The sequence below is a fragment of the Callorhinus ursinus genome, unplaced genomic scaffold (genome assembly GCF_003265705.2).
Source record: "Callorhinus ursinus isolate GAN/ISIS: 27379988/994484 unplaced genomic scaffold, GSC_fseal_2.0 scaffold12, whole genome shotgun sequence".
Classification (NCBI taxonomy): domain Eukaryota; kingdom Metazoa; phylum Chordata; class Mammalia; order Carnivora; family Otariidae; genus Callorhinus; species Callorhinus ursinus.
The window spans coordinates 15,960,337-15,977,544 of NW_027397074.1; the positions used below are offsets into that span (position 1 = coordinate 15,960,337).

The window sequence follows — 17,208 nt, forward strand, 5'->3', positions numbered from 1 at the left end:
AAATGAAGAAAGAAAGAAAGAAAGTAAAAATAGATTGCAAAAAACAAACAACAACAAATAGATTGCAAATCATAGATACCACTTAATTTAACTCCCTCCTTCATTTTTTAAGAAAATAAGTAACAAAAAATGGCAAATGACCAACCTGTGTCCATTGTAACAGTTGCTGGAAAAAACAAACAAAAAAACCCCAGTTTTTATCAGATACAGCCTTAAATACAAGTTTGTCTTTCTGAAGGGCATTGCTTGAGAAGTTCCTCCTTAGAAAGTCAACCCTTTGTTTGTACATTTAAATCAGTCCTGGGCTAATTCAGAATCATCTAGGGAAGAACACTGAATACTGGTGTTGAGTTCTTGGGCACAGTGCGTGAGGCTCAGGGTATAAGAGGGAGGGAGATGTTGCAGTGCAGTCTTCTTTCAGCAGCTAGAAGTGTTCCCTATTTATCTTCACTTCTTCAGAAAAGGAGTGGTTGGGAGAATGATAGAAATATCATTCTTTTTGTATAACTATCTTTCTTTTTGTATAACTGTCTTCTGATATGCTTTCTTTTTGTATAACTATCTTCTGATCAATTATAGTTCTCCATGTTAATGTTCAGACATCAACTAGAGAATAAGGTTTTAGATGATATACATCTCTTACGCTAAAAAATTCATATAGAGCAATACATTTAAACTTCCGTTATTTGTAAAAAGATACAATGATGTAATAATTTCCTGGAAAGAGTAATAATTTCATGAGTTTGTAATTATATAGTCACTGTATGCGGGCCACATTGATTTTCCAGTCTCCCAATTTAGAACTGCATCTCAGAGCACCTGATAAGTACCCTTCCTTTGTAGGAACCTAAAATTTGTTAGTAGTCTAATAAGACATTGTTATATTGATGGGTTTGTCATAATTACCTGACAGCTGAAAAATAGTTTCTCTTGCCTCTTTTCTGGTTAGAAATAAGCAATTTGGGAAGCTCTCAACCGAAGGTCAGATTTATCATATTATTTGTGGAAAAATAATGATGAGTATTTTTAAATGAAGCTAAGGGAAACTACAATGAATGGCTGGCTAGAGGTAATTAAGATAGACCTTAATCTTATTAGATGAATGAAGCTAGACACCTCCAGTTTATTCCACTGAGCCAATCTTCTTAGAAGAAAATCCCTGGATTTAGAAATCTAAACATTCACTTGATGAGAAGTTGTACTGTGTCGAATAGTGTCCCCTCAAAATTTATGTCCCCTCTTGCTTGTGGAAGTGACTTTTTATGAATAGGATCTTTTCAGATGCGATCAAATTACAAAGAGGTCTCTAATCCAATGGCTGGTGTCCTTATAAGAGGGAAGTTTAGACACAGACACAAACACTCAAAGGGAAAGCAATGTGCAGACAAGGCAGAGATTGGAGGGGGTGTGAACCACTGGAAATGAGGGAGAATCGAGGAGGGATTCTTCCCTAGAGTCTTCAGAGGGGGTATGGCTCTACCAACACCTTGATTTCAGACACCTCGCCTCCAGCACTGTGAGAGTATCAATTTCTGTTGTTTTAAGCCACCCAGGTAATTTGGTAATTTGTCACAGCCATCCTAGGAAACTAATACAGAAGGCATTTTGATTATAACCAATGTAAAAACATTTAGAATATGTGCTGGAGGTGCCTGGGCTGACAGACAAGAGAAGGGAGTAAGTCTATACATTTTGAAAATGCATTGCATTTCAAAAGACTAACAATTGTTCACTTAGGGTGCTGGTGAGCTGGAACTCCTGGGAACTTATCATAGTTTTCATGCTTTGTTTTCCTTAGCTGACATCACCCAGGGGAAATCAGTATAAGGAAAGACTCCTGCACAACAATAAAAATAGATTTTAAGCTCACTAAGTCCCTGGTGGGATTTTTTTTTTAAACCTGAGAGCTCATAAGAAAGTGATAGCCCTCATTTTCTGTGGTGTTCACCATCTTCCATTAGGACTAACTCCTTCCTTATCACCTTTATTTATATCCAGTGACTTTCTAGTTCTGTCTCTTTGTTCCTTTCTTGTAGAAACTTTTGCTACAATAATATTCTTATACATCTTTTTCTCTTTAACAGGAACCATGCAATTTTTAAATGAAATCATTCTTTTTTTTATCAACTAGATTTGTCTGTTTTTAAAATATTTTTTGATTGATGACTATGCTACAAGATCCTAGCACTTATCAGTTAGTATTGAAATAGTACAGAGATTTTGAATGATGCTTTAGTTGTACATCTTGGAGTAAGCTGATAATTTGGTTGCTGCTTAAAAAACTATACTGTTGAATAGGGTAGCAAACACAAATATCCAAAGTTATCAACCAGTAGTATAAATGAAAGATTGGCTAGTTGTGATAAAATGGGACTTATTCATTGTCAGCTGATTTTTGTCCTATTGGAAGATGGAAATGTGGGAATAGAGGCTCACTTTTAGCAAATCTCTTAATTTTCAGGGGAAGGTGGAAATCCAAGTTTCCAGAACTGTTGAAGGTCTGAGATTTTATATTATTTGCAAGTTAACAAGTTAGCCTGCTGGAATTTCATCTTTGCAGGCAGAAGACAGGAGACTTCTGGGTTAGAAACAAAGGACTTTAATACTCATAGCCATAGCAGTAGCCAGAACATCAGCATTTTCTTATACTTGTCTCTCGGGCCTTGATTCTAGTCGCAAACAGAGGGAAGGGCTAGGTGACACCTGCATACACAGTGTATTGTGTTCCTAGAGAGAAATTCTGAATTTAGGAAACGTAAATCTTTTATAATAGGCAGTAAACGTGCTTTGGTTTTTGCTTTAGAGGGAGATATCTCCATTTTTCAAGGCTGTCTACTATACACACATCTTTGAAAGGCTAGTCCAGAGCAATCTCAGAAAACAAGGAGTCCTAGATTTCTGTTATAGCGAAGTGTTATTGACTAATCTTTCAGAATTTATTTCTAATCACTTAAATAAAGCTTTTTACATTAGGGTGTTTTTAAAAATTCTTTTGAAAATTTATAGTGTGAAATTAAAATTTAGGAAGTATTCACTTAAACTCTTTTTTTTTTTTAAAGATTTTATTTATTTATTTGACAGAGAGAGACACAGCGAGAGAGGGAACACAAGCAGGGGGAGTGGGAGAGGGAGAAGCAGGCTTCCCGCTGAGCAGGGAGCCCGATGCGGGGCTCGATCCCAGGACCCTGGGATCATGACCTGAGCCGAACGAAGGCAGACGCTTAACGACTGAGCCACCCAGACGCCCCCACTTATACTCTTGAATAGAGTTATATTTCATAGCCCAGTATACTAACAAAACAAATTTTAGGGATTAATACAGAGTTGCCAGTCTTTTCATTTTCACCATATAGGGAAACAACCCTTTTAAAATACCTAAATTCTAATTACAATTGTTACCATACAGAAAATAAATATGATAACTAATGCCTTATGGTATCCCGGATTGGGTCTTGGAACAGAAAGAGGAAATTAATGGAAACACTGCTAAAATCTAAATGCTCAGAGTCAGCAAATAGTAATGTACTGAGGTCAATTTCTTAGTTTTTAGAAATGTACTCGGGTAATGTAAGGTGTTAACAGAGGAAAAACTGGGTGATTAGTTATGCTAGAACTCTGTGTGCCATCTTTGCAACGTTTTGTGACTCTAACGTTGCTCCAAAATAACCATTCTGTTAAAAATTTAAACATGGATAACTTTAATAATGAAAGAGAAGAAACGAACTAATCTCAAAAACAAAGGGCAGTTGTATAAAAATGAAATACATTTAGCTTTATGAAAGACTGACTACACTGTATTTATTTTTCTCATTTTGACATGAACTCGTAAAGATTTTGACATACATTAGTATAAACCTATAGATTATTGGCATTTGGGAACCACCATGTGATAGCTTTATTTAATTTTAATTTACTGTAAAATGAGGTGAGATGGTCTTTCTCTCCACTTTTCTTAGAGAGCTCATAGAATCAGATAACTCTTATACTTTTACCTGAACCGATGTTTAGCCTATGTCCCTTCTGTGAATCCAGTCTGATTCTTTGTAATCTCAAGTTACGAGTTTTAATCAGGGTGGGTTGGTGGATCCTCTCCAACATAAGATTTTGCTTTTCTAGGAATTTCCTTGATGCAAGTGGCCCTAGGGAGACTTGGTTTACTCCTGACTCAGTAATGCCTGAAAATGCCATTTGTCACCATTGGGAGGGAGGAAGGGGAAAGGTTAGAAAAAGGCAGGTTTCTGGGCGCCTGGGTGGCTCAGTCGTTAAGCGTCTGCCTTCAGCTCAGGTCATGATCCTGGAGTCCTGGGATCGAGTCCCACATCGGGCTCCCTGCTCAGTGGGGAGTCTGCTTCTCCCTCTGACCCTCCCCCCTTTCATGCTCTCTCTCGTTCTTTCATTCTCTCTCTCAAATAAATAAATAAAATCTTTAAAAAAAAAAAGAAAAAGAAAAAGGCAGGTTTCTCATGTCAGTGTCAATCAAGGGGACATTGGGAAGAGGTTATTACAGGCAAGCGCCTGGTGGAATGGACTCTAGCCATGTGGCCACAAAAGGGAGTCTGGGCAGTGCATATGCCTGGAAGGAATCTAGTATACAGTAGAGGTCAAGGGCAGTGCTTTAGTTCTTGCAAAGGGGTATCGGCTAAAGCATACCTTCTCAACCATGGGAGCATATTAGGATCATCTGGACAGATTTTAAAAATGCCAGGTCCCACCCCTAGAGATTCTAATATAACTGATAGGGAATAAAGTTTGGTATTCCAGGGCTCAGAACTACTGTGCTAGAATGACCAGGGATGTCACCCATGGAGGAGAAGAACTGCTGTAAGTCCCAATCTGCATGGCAGAAGGCTGGTCCTGGGACTGGTGCCCATGGAGCGGGAGAGGGCTGTGACCCAGCGAGCAGAGAAGGAACACATGGGTTACCGGGTTGAGGATTTCGTCTGTAAGTGTCACACCGGCCCTGTCCTTTTTATGGTGACCACATCATCTTGATTGGCCTGTGGCTTTCATGGATGTAGCACTGAATAACCTGCATCCTGTGAAACCCCTTGGTCCGAGGCTAACCGGGTGGTTGACCACGCTGGTCCCTTTCATGCAGGCTAAGGCGTCCCGCACGCCAGCACCTACAAGTAGCACCGCTCTTCATGGCTCTGTCCATGGTAGAATTCTCACATAGTCCTGCCTCACCTTTCGCCTTCCATATTGTTTCTGATAAAGCCGGCTGGCCTGGGTCCAACAAGAAAAGGTGTGGAGAAGAGCTATGACGGTTTATGTCCTTTCTGCTTTGTTAAGAATCCGCTGAGGAACGGGTGTAGGATTTCAGGGAGCTCAGCAGTGAGGAGCTCTAGAATGCAGGGACAGGGGTGGTGTAAAGCAGTTGCTCTCAAACTTTAGAGTGCATTGAAGTTGGCTGGAGGTTTGGCTAAAACACAAGTGGCTGAACCACATCCCAGCGTGAGGCTTGAGAATTTGAATTTTTTTTTAAGATTTTATTTATTTATCTGACAGAGAGAGACGCAGCGAGAGAGGGAACACAAGCAGGGGCAGTGGGAGAGGGAGAAGCAGACTCCCCACTGAGCAGGGAGCCCGATGCGGGGCTCGATCCCAGGACCCTGGGATCATGACCTGAGCCGAAGGCAGACGCTTAACGACCGAGCCACCCAGGCGCCCTGCAAATTTGAATTTCTAACCAGCGCATGTTATTGTGCTGGAAACTGCTCTTTGATTACCACCAGTGTAAGGAGACTTGACTGGGCATCTGGCCTACCCAAGTTTAAGTAAATAGGAAGGTTCTCTCTTAATCCGTGTTTTCTCATTTGTGAAGTATTTGTCTCAGCAGTCATTATGAATTCTCTCATAAATCACTAAGATCACCGAACAGAATGCCTAGGTTACGGTAGATACTCTCATTCCCTGAAAGATCCCAGTCTTTCTGGTATCCTCTACATGGAGATGATTTGGTACCGGACTGAGTGTTTTTTAGGTTAGTAATTCCAAATACAGTATTCAGAATCACTGGGGGAATTTTTGCAACTCTGAAAACCCTGAAGCCCTACCTGCTTGGAGATTCTGATTCCATAGATCGGAGGAAAGGCCTGGGAATCGTTTGGTTTACAAAGCCCGCCGGGAGGAGGCTCTAGCTTGGGGAGCAGTTTTGGGAATCCCTGCTATGAGCAACCATTCGCTAGTGCGGGAATTCTCAGTCTCTGCAGTCCCACTGAGTGATCGCGAGCATTTATGAAGATGCTGATGCCCGTGCCCCATCTCCAGAGAGAATGATTTAATTGATTTGAGGGTTGGCCGGGGCATTGGGATTTTAAAAGCTCCCCAGGTGATTCTGATACGCAACCAAGGTTGAGAACCAGCGTTCTGGTGTATTCCTAGAGTAAGAAAAACATGAAGTATTTGTAAAAATGCAGATTCTCTGTCTCACTTCTGAGCTGCCTAAGCAAACTTTCAGGGCTAGAAACATAGTAATCTGCATTATTAATCAACAGCCCTGAATTGTTACTCTTAGCAAATAAATTAAGAGAGTCCTAGCTCAAGAGACATGATAGAGTCCCTCATTGAGAGAATATTCCCTGACTGCACCCCTCTCCTGTTTATATAGTAGTTTACAGTCGACTTGACTTTGTTATCTCATGGGATTCCTTGAGTACTCTTGTTAGCAGCGTGAGTAGATATTAATCCCATTTTATTGATGAGGAAACTGAGGTTGACAGTTTTCTAACAGCACGCTCGGAGATACAAACATGGATTAGGTACATGTGCTTCCCTGAAAAGACACCATAGGCTAGGGGAGGGTGTAAGACAGAAACAGGAATGCAAGTGTAAGGAAGTACAGTACAGATCTGATAGTATATGAACATTCAGAGAAAGAGAGGTTAATGAGAAGTAAGTTGTGAGGAGGAGGGAATCAGAGCAGGCTCTTTGGAGGCTGTGGCCCTGGCTCATCTTGGAACTGATAAAGTTGTAGAATTTCCTTTGAGGGTCTGAATGGAGGGCAGATGACTGTGGCCTTGCTGCTCTGCTCCCATTGGTTCCCTTTACTGGATTTTTCTAGTTTTATAACCCAGTCTGTGTAGCTTCCTTTGTGCTTTCAGTGTATCGTATTTGTAATAAATTCTGTTTTTCTTTTGAGATCTTTCTGGCTCTTTAATAAAAGTGCGGTTTGTCTTTGAATTTTGCAAATAAATGATTATTTTAACTTTCCTAGAATAAAAATTGCAATAAGACTTTTGTCCACCAGGGAGATAAACCAGTAGACACTGGAACTATCATACAGTTCATTTTTAGAGAGGTGGGTAATTTTTTTTAACTCTATCTAATTAGCTAAAAATAAACATCTGTACTATGGTGATTGTATTATTAAATCAAGGAGTATGAAGAAGGTTTCAATGACAGCAGGTTTATTTCTGGAACAAAAGAGACTTTAAGGAATGAAGCTATGACTGCCAGTCAGATAAAGAGCTGAACTCCATTAGGATGTGCTGCTGGCTTTTCTCTTTCCCTACATCTGTCTTAGATTATTATATATTAATACCTACTTTCAGAAAGCATCTGGTTCCTCAAGAAAGTTGTATGAAGATATGGAGAACTTTTATAAGTTGATAAGACTCAACAAAGTTGGCTTAAGTAGTGATCTTTTTTTGCAGTATACTATTTTTAGTAAAATGCAGTTTCTTTATTTTCAAACGCAGTGCATCTTTTAAAACAGATATAAGGGTCAAGAAATAATTTTCTTTGTCTCTTAGAATAGGTATTAAATTTAAAAGGCACATATTTTTTGACCTGCCAGATTCACATCTAGTAATGTGTTCTACATATGTATCGACAGAATTGCACAAAAATATGTGAAAGGATGTTTGAAGTATTCTTTATGATGACCAAAAAAATGGAGATAATCTAAATGTCTGTTGGCACGGGGATGTTTAAATGAATTATGGTTCGCCCCTATAACAGAATATTATGCTATCATGGAAAGAAGGAGATATTGATATGCAAAGATGTCAAGGTTACCTTAAGAAAAAAAATCAAGTGGCAGAACAGTGTGTACAGTGTAAACCCATTTGTGGACTGAAACAGATACCTGTGTATTTATGTATTTCCTTAAATATACCATATAGACTCTTCCTGACATGGTACACAGAATCTGTCAAAAATGCTTGCTTTTCAGGAGTCAGCTGCAGGCTGTACAATGTGTATGAAGGGAGTATTTTTTACTCTTCACCATGTGCATCCTGAATTCTTCGAAATGTTTCCATAAGCGTTTATTATTTTTAAAATACTGGATAAAAAGTTATATAAACTCACAATCCATTAAATTTTATTTATTTTAATAATTAATAAATCAATAAGTTCAATGTAATAACTTCATTACTTTAATTCATGGTTTAAATAATTATTGCCATATGGTGAATCCCTTAAAAAAGTCACAACACAGAAATTAATTCCCATCATTTAGAAGAATTACATATACCACCAGTTGAGAGCCTCAAAATTGGAATTCTAACAGCCCAACTGAAGAGATTTTTATCCCCCTGTTGTTTATGCTTCTCTTGAAGTGTCATGGAAACATTTGATAATGAGTGAACCATTTTGAACTCCTCACTTCATTTGCAGTGTTAGGCTTTTGTGCAGATGGGTCTTGATCATATGCTGTTTTTGGATCCACTCCTATTTTTCAGAATCAGAAATTAGTGAAAGATTGTTTTTCATTATTTAATCATCTATTTAGTCCTGGTATATTGGACAATTGTTTTAAAACATGAATTCTTTGTTCTTTTTATGATTTAATATAACATGTTTCCAAAGTTGGTATTTTAAGAAAATTTGAGTAATTTATAAAACATTTCTTATATACCTTTGCCTCTGACATATTTTCCCCACTTACAGTGACTTGTCAACTTCCGTTGTTCCATAATCTGGTACCATAATTCTTGCTATTATCTTTTTTGTTGCTACTGTGTTTATATCTGCTGTCCACTGTGAGTCTGAGACTTCAGAAAGAGATCTGATGGGGTTGGTTAGTCAGTAGAGGGAAGTATTTTCACACTGAAATCTTACTCTATCCAAGTTACCTCATTGACTGTTGGCCCCTCATGTCTCTCTAAATAGAAAGCTGGAGTGTTGATTTCTGGTCCAATTAGATGTTTCCAGGAAGGTCTTTTGAAACATAATGACCTCTAATTTAGAATCTAATCTTATGGACAATTCACCAGTCCAACACCCCAAGAGAGGATATTTTAAATTCTGTTAAATTTACTCCCAGCCCTTCTCAAAAAATAAAACAAAACCCCCAAAGAATCAGCCTGGGGGAAAGTTTAGATTTGCACTAAATCCCCATAGGTTCTAGGCCCAACTCATAAGTAGTGTAGGAGAAATGACACAGGCCTTGCATTTACATATTCACAAAAAGTTTGCTTGGCAACTTCCCAGGTGGGCAAGCTTGGCTCTTGGAGATTGTGACCTCCTATGTAGAAGAGAGACAGCAATCTTTCTTTATAGGATTGATGTAAGGATTTAAGGCGATTGTGTATGTAAATCGAATAGAACAGTAATTAACACATAGTAATTTTTTGTTTTTTTTTAGAGAGCCAGAGAGAGAGTGCACAAGAGAGTGCATGAGTGAGTGTGTGAGCTGGTTGGGGAGGCGAGGAGGGGAAGGGCAGAGGGAGAGGGAGAATCTTAAGCAGGCTCCACCTCAGCACAGAGCCCAAGGAGGGGGGAAGGGGGCGGGGGGAGGGTCTCGATCTCAGGACCTTGAGATCATGGCCTGAGCCCCTGAGCTGAAATCAAGAGTAGGATGCTTAACTCACTGAGCCACCCAGGTGTCCTATACATAGTAAAATAGTAGCCAACATTTACTGAGTGCTTACTAAGTGCCAAGCATTATTCTAAGCTCTTTATGCATTTTACCTCTTTTAATCGTCTGAATAACCTTGTGAAGTTGTTACTTCCATTTGACAGATGACACAGGCAGGTTCTGTAACTTGCTTCAGAGTGCACAGCAAGTAAAGGAAGGAGCTGATAGCTCATGCTTTTAACACCTTCACCAAACCAGCCCCACCCAGAAAGTCAGTGCCTGGCTTTATTTCTGTGCTGAAGTCTGTGGTTTACTGGGTTACACCCCGTCAGGCTTACAGGTGGAGTACCACCCTGTTCTTTCTTACCCTCCATCACATCCACCTGCAGTCCTCAGTTCATGATGCTCAAGTGACTCCTTTGGGGATTTGGAGGTGTCACAGGATCAGAGCCCTTTTCACTGTTCTCTGCCACCTCCTCAGAACTGGGGTCCGCCCGATCCTGTAGGTTTATCTCATGAGAAACAGTAGTCACAGACCAGGCTGCTTTCTTGGAATTCCAGTGAAAAAACCGTCTTCAGCCTTGTTACATCCTGTTTGCTCCTGTTCTCTCCCCTCTTGTCAAGCACTGAATATTTGGGGTAGGATTAATCCGTAAGGCAGACTGGAAAATTGGCCGCGTTTGCCCCTTTAAACCACCCATTCTATTAGTCCTTCCTATTTCACTCTTTCCTATCTCAGTGTGTCAGTTGAATTACCAGCTTTTAGCTTCTGAAGAAATAGGAGATCAGTGGGGGGAATGGAAAAGGCCATTTAGAACAATGCTTCTCAAACTTTAATGTGCATATGAATCACCAGGGACCTTGTTAAGATGCCGATTATGGTAAGTGGATAGGTGGGGCCTGCATTTCTGACCAGCTCCTGAGTCTCAGTATCCGCTGGTTTCTAGACCACACTCTGAGTGGCATGTGTTTAAAGACTGAGGCACCACCCTGAGATGGCAGAGGATTTACCCTATTACCTCTTACAAGAACATTTAATTCAAAGAAATGAGTCTCATGGGAATTAATGTAACCAGCTGCCAGAAGAAACTTTGGAATTTCAAGCCCCACCTGGACTGCTTACTGGTAAAACCGTTCATGGTTGTAGAACAGAATAGTATAACCTTGTCAAGTTTTGATATAAATACTATAAAAATAAGCATTTTCCTCCCTCAGTTTAATTTAGTGACTCTCAAATGATTTATATACATTTTTACTTAGCTCATATGAAAGAGCATCATCTTGGTGCCGCCCAAGGTTGAGTTTCTCAGGATGCGGGGTGGGGGTGGGGTGGAATAGAGGGTTCAGTTGATCGTCATGCAGGGGCCACATGGGTGTTTCAGTATCTGTTTCTTTGTTCTTTCTCTCGTCACCTACATAAAAGCCAAGTTCAGTCAACTTTTATTTCCCCGGCTTTTGATTTGGAGTTGGCTCACCAGGAGTGTTTATGAATAATTCTGTTAGAACAGGTTTGATAACACTAATCTGAATAAGGAAATATTCTGCAGAGCTTTATACGTAGAGTTGTGGTGTGGGCAGGAACGTGTGAAATGACGCTGGGATTCTCCTGGTGATGTCTGAGGCTAATGCTCTGTTTCTGTTTCCAGGGAGGAGAACACTGCTACTACCAGGGCCACATCCGAGGAAGTCCTGCTTCATTTGTTGCATTGTCCACATGCCACGGACTCCAGTAAGTGTCCCCAGTTTTTTGTACCATCCCATTCTTTCAATCCCTTATTTCCGTTAGTTTTAATGCACTGTAATCAAAATCTTTATGTCAAGAAATAATTTTTTTTAAAAGATTTTATTTATTTATTTTTTTGACACAGAGAGACAGCGAGAGAGGGAACACAAGCAGGGGGAGTGGGAGAGGGAGAAGCAGGCTTCCCGCGGAGCAGGGAGCCCCAGTGCGGGGCTCGATCCCAGGACCCTGGGATCATGACCTGAGCCGAAGGCAGACGCTTAACGACTGAGCCACCCGGGCGCTCCAAGAAATAATTTTAAATCAGTGATGGGTCTGATCTTTCTCTCTTTTGAGGTTTATAAGCTGAGCAGATTTTGAAATTAGAGTCGCGGGAACAGACCAGGGTCTTTGGAATTATGATATGATACCCTACAGTGGTGTCTGAAGCTTTTTTGTAGCTTCATCCAAGTTGTGACAAGAGTGGTTTGGGTAATGTTGGTTCTCATCTACGGCCGTACCACCCTGAACGCGCCCGATCTCGTCTGATCTTGGGAGCTAAGCAGGGTCGGGCCTGGTTAGTACTTGGATGGGTAACGTGGGTTCTCTGGATGCTTAGCCCCTTGGTACCAGCTCTGCTCCTACTCCTTCCTGATGTTAGTTTTTGTGTTTTTATGGAATAACAGAAATTTCAGTAGGTGGAAACTCTTGACTCCTTGCACAAAGACAACAGACTGCAAGTCACCTCAAGAGCTCATGTGTTCTAGCCGAATCCCACCTAAAACCCACGGCAAGCTTGTGGGAGGGTCCGTCTGTTCTCAGAAATCTCCAAGGAGCGGAGTTCATCCTTTCTCGGGGCCTTGCTTCCTTTCTCATAACTTTCATTATCAAAGAATGTTTGCTGATGTTTAACTTGGGAATACACCTACTTCTTCCATTCTGTCGCTAATGGTGATACACAGGTGGCTGTCTCTTATTTATTTTGTGAACACCTTATAAAGCTGCCATGTCATTCCTCTGCATTCTACTTAGGTGAAATCATCTCAGTTATTTCTTGTTTGTTTTACTTTTTGGGGCACAGAACAAGTCAACATTTTAGTTTTGTTAAATTTTTGTTTGGAAACTTGGAAATGCATCCTGTCAGCTCCTAAGTTCAAGATCTGGCTTTTCCATGGAGCTAGCCATTACTGAGTGTCTGCTGTGTGCCAGTCACTAGGAAAATCAAGGCCATGACACCTGACTCCTGTCCCCGGCAGAGTCCAGGGGGGCAGGTAAAGCTAGCTCAGCTTCCTACTAGGGAATGTGATAGGTGTATTTGTTTTCTTTGAGAGAGTAAGTAACAGGAAAATGCAGGAAGAGAGTGGGCACTGAGAAAGGAGGTAGTGCTTGAGGTCTCCAGAGAAATGTCACCTGAAGAAGCTAGAGTGGACCCTAGAACAGGCTTTGATAAGAGTCTTCCAAGAGAGAGGGCTAGGCAGAGAGGTCTTCAAGAAAGCTAGGAAATAGAAATAATGGAACAGCCTGGAAAATCAAGCTAGTCTGCCTAAGTGGTGCCTCCAGTCAAGCTCGGGCAGTAAGTATGTCAGAGGCAGAAGGGAGAAAGTGTGGGAACTCTGAAACCTACATAGCCAGAGGAAGGAGGCCAGGTGCCTGAGAGCGTGAAAGGCCTCCATCCGCTTATTGTTGGTTCTAAAAGACTTTTACTTATTTTAAATAAATTCTTTGACTAAGGAGACATTTTTACAAACAGGAATCCATGCCTCATATCTGAGGGCCTTGGTTTTCTTATCTGGAGAAGGAAACATTGACGTGCCCTTCAGTAATAAAACTGTTCTATCTGATCTCAAGATGATTGCAGCTTTCAGCTAAGAAGAGTACCCTGGGCCCATCGACATTTGTGACAGCAAATGTGTGATAGTGACAGAAAAAAGAAGAGACGTTTTTCCCTCTCTCTTCCTCTTAAAATCTCAACCCAAAGTTACCATGTAAGCATCTTGCCCAGGACGTAGTCCACTTTGCTTTCCAGTTTTCCAAACGGACACCATATTTGTGAGAAGGCATCCCTGCCCTCCAAGGGCTCTGGTAGACCTGAGACCCTGAGACCAAGAGCTTGCTACTCATCCTGCATAGGCATTTGAAGGAGGATGGAAAAGTAACTATAAGGAAACTTTAGTGACTAGATCAGGAGTAGAACCCAGAGCCAGCTTCAGTTGTTTTAACAAAGTAAAATTTACCTCTGCCTTGAGACACCTTTTCATTTAAAACTAAACAAAAGGAAACAAATAGAAAAATGCGCCGTGTGTCTAGGAATACTGTCAGGATTGTATATAAGCATATTTGGGTGTTCTTAGACTTTAATGAGTATGTTGGATAAATTTACTCTTGTTCTTCTTGTTATTTATTAAATTATTACTTCTTATGTTGATTTTACCTTCTGAACAAAAATTGCTGACAGAAATATTTTAGAGGATATTACTAAATATTAAACAATTTATGTTGTCTCAATTACAGTGATTTGGATATGAAATAGATTATTTCATCCATGACTCATCTTTTATAAATTACCAAGTACATATGGAGATTTTTCATTTTTCTTGATTTACTGAATTCAGTTAAAGAACATAAAGGGAAAAAATCAGATTTCTATGTCTTTTCCATAAAGAACCTGCAAATGCACATTTTGTTTTTCAAATTCAAAGGACTAACATGCAATATTTTGGTCCTGGTACCTTTGATGTTATGACAAAAATCCTGTAACTATGGAAACCTAAAAGAATGGAATCAAATGTAAGATTATTGCCCTCTTGTGGCAATTTGTAAGAATGGCTATTTCTTTTCAAAATCTTGTTTTGATCCATCCTTTTAAAATTTCAGCTCAATTGGCCTATAATAAGTAGGTCCTAGCTACAGGTTTTTATCAAATATATGCCCTGTGTGGACTCACTGCACTTACTGGAATTTATATAAATATAACAGAAAGGTGTCAATCCTCAAAGTAAATAAAACATATACTTTTTAATAGTTAAAGCATTACTAATGGCACATTGTCATATAGGCAGCCAGAATCTTCTAGATACATATGGTGTCAGATTTTGCTTTCTTTACACTGTGTAATCATGATGTTTAAACCCAATAAAAGTGGGCGCCTGGGTGGCTCAGTTGGTTGAGCGACTGGCTTCGAACCAGGTCATGATCCTGGAGTCCTAGGATCGATCCTGCATCGGGCTCCCTGCTCAGCAGGGAGTCTGCTTCTCCCTCTGACCCTCCCCCCTCTCATGTGCTCGCTCTCTCTCTCAAATAAATAAATAAAATCTTTAAAAAAAAACCAATAAAAGTCACTGATTTCACATTCGACACTGACCTAATGCAAGAGGAAATAATACCCTGTATTATTTAAACAAAATAATCTGCTTGCCGCTTAATCAGCATAGCCATGTGAACTTTGGCAAAAGGTGATGGTTCTGTACAATTTTCTAGATGAGTCTGGCCAGTTCTTAGCAGGGCAGAGAGAACGTCTACTGTTGTATTTGGTCTACTGTTTTCAAAAGGCTCCCCCCAACTCTGATTCCTTAGGCATGTATTGTCAGTAATATCTTACAGAGTGCATCTGTTTATCTTTAAATTCCGAATGCAGTGTTGTCCAAATTCAAAAAGTGTACTTTGGTTGAAAATCTTACAGATGTGAGAGTAGCCGTTCTAAGGGTATATGAAAGTTGAGGACATGTGGAAGATGTTACAGCAGGAATGAAAGAATTTGGAGAGAGGCAGAGCTGGAGGCCATTATAATTATAGCTCAGGGAAACCAACTGATTTCACTAAGCCGTCAGTGAAAGATAAATACTATTTTATGCGTAACAGTTTGGGTCTCAGGCAGTCATTTCCATAGAACACTGAAAAATGACTCCCGAAGATCCCACCTTGTCCCCGCTCAAATGCCTGAATGATAAGACACGTTTCTTTAGCATCACAAGGGGTTTTGATCTCAGTAGAAGAACCGTGCTCTAAAAGGAGTGGCTTGGGGCGCCTGGGTGGCTCAGTCATTAAGCGTCTGCCTTTGGCTCAGGTCATGATCCCAGGGTCCTGGGATCGAGCCCCACATCGGGCTCCCTGCTCCGCGGGAAGCCTGCTTCTCCCTCTGCCACTCCCCCAGCTTGTGTTCCCTCTCTCGCTGTGTCTCTCTCTGTTAAATAAATAAATAAAATCTTTAAAAAATAAAAAAAAAATAAAAGGAGTGGCTCATTGGGATCTCTCTGGGTGGAGCTGAAGCCATATGTAGATTAAAATGCCCTCCAGAGGATTCCTCAATTGGCTGATCGTCATCTCCAGCCTAAGAGATCAAAACCCAACTCCAGATTTATGCCCCCTCCCTGCATCCTGCTTGCATGTGCCTATCCCCCATTCTGTCCTTCCTGCGGCTTTTCCCATTTTATTAACTGGGAATTCTCTCTCACCAGTTGCTCGGGTGAAAACCTTGGAGTCTTCACTGACATGACTCTTTCTTGCATACTCCATTTCAAATCTGCCAATAATTCCTCATGGTTAGTTCTACTCCTGAAAAGTATCCAGAATTCAACCAGTTCTCATCATCTCCACCAATATCACGATGATCTAGGCGGCTATACCCTCTTTTTTCAGCTGGATTACCGAGATAACTTCTCCATTTCTATCCTTGCCATCCAAAAGACTATTGTAACATAGCGGTTGGAGCACTTATTTTAAAATTTAAGAGTGATTGTGTTCTCCTCTCCTTAAACCCCTGCAGTGGCTCCACATGTCGCTCAGAGTAAAAGCCGCCGCCCTTAGAAGGCCTGCCTCCTGTGGTCCCCACTTTTTGTTGATGATTTTTTTTTTTTTGGTCCGTCCACCCTAGAATGTACATCAGCACCATGAGGGCAGAGAATTGGTCTCTTTTGTCCACTGCTGTATCCCTAGCACCTAGAGCAGTGCATTGTAGGTGCTTAAATGTGTGCTGAATGAGTGAATGGGTGAAGAGGTAGCCAATTGCAGATGGGCAATTCAGGAACCAATCTGCCTGGCCTCTCTCTCTCCCTGCCTCTGTTCCTCCTGGTTATGTAATTTGGGCAAGTTACTTCATCTCTTTGGGCTTTGGTTTCCTTCCCTGTAAAATGAGTATAGGCAAATGTATGAGTGTAACTCCTTCACACATTTGTGGAAAAGATGAAATGAGTGTAAAGTTTTCAGCTCCTGGTAAGCTGTTGAAATGTGTCACCTCTTGTTACGAGAGCATCTTCTAGGTGTGTGGTAGGAAGGCAGTTCTCAATAGAGCCCTCACAATCTGCATCAGAAGCGCTTGGGATTTGTTCAAAATGCAGCTTCCTGGGCCCTCGCCAAGAAATCTGAGGAAGGCCCTGAAAGTTTTACGTTTTTGCAAGCTCTCCAGATGACTATTTGCATATTAAAGTTTTAGAATTATGTGTTGGAGGGAGGATAACGGACCACAATTATAGAATGATAATCCTGAACTTGGGGAAGGGTCAGAATTATGCGGAGTCAGAGGGAGGGGTCTTTCCCTCTTAGTGGTGTGTGTGTGTATATGCACACGCATGTGTGGTATGGTACAGTGTGTATGCATATGTGGGGTATGGTTTTGGGGATGTGTGTGGTATGTAATCTGTATGCAGTGTGTGTGTGTGTGTGTGTGTGTGTGTGTGTGTGTGTGTGT

The 17,208-nt window shown here is 40.7% G+C and overlaps 1 protein-coding gene across 18 annotated transcripts in view; it reads left to right on the forward strand.

The window, feature by feature from the left end:
- ADAM22 (ADAM metallopeptidase domain 22) overlaps positions 1-17,208 on the forward strand; it is a 213,146-nt gene that overhangs the window by 122,346 nt on the left and 73,592 nt on the right. For all 18 annotated transcript variants that reach the window (XM_073898755.1, XM_073898756.1, XM_073898759.1 and 15 more), the window contains exon 5: positions 11,452-11,534. In XM_073898755.1, the coding sequence (XP_073754856.1) occupies positions 11,452-11,534 (83 nt within the window). The remainder of the gene's footprint in view (positions 1-11,451; positions 11,535-17,208) is intronic.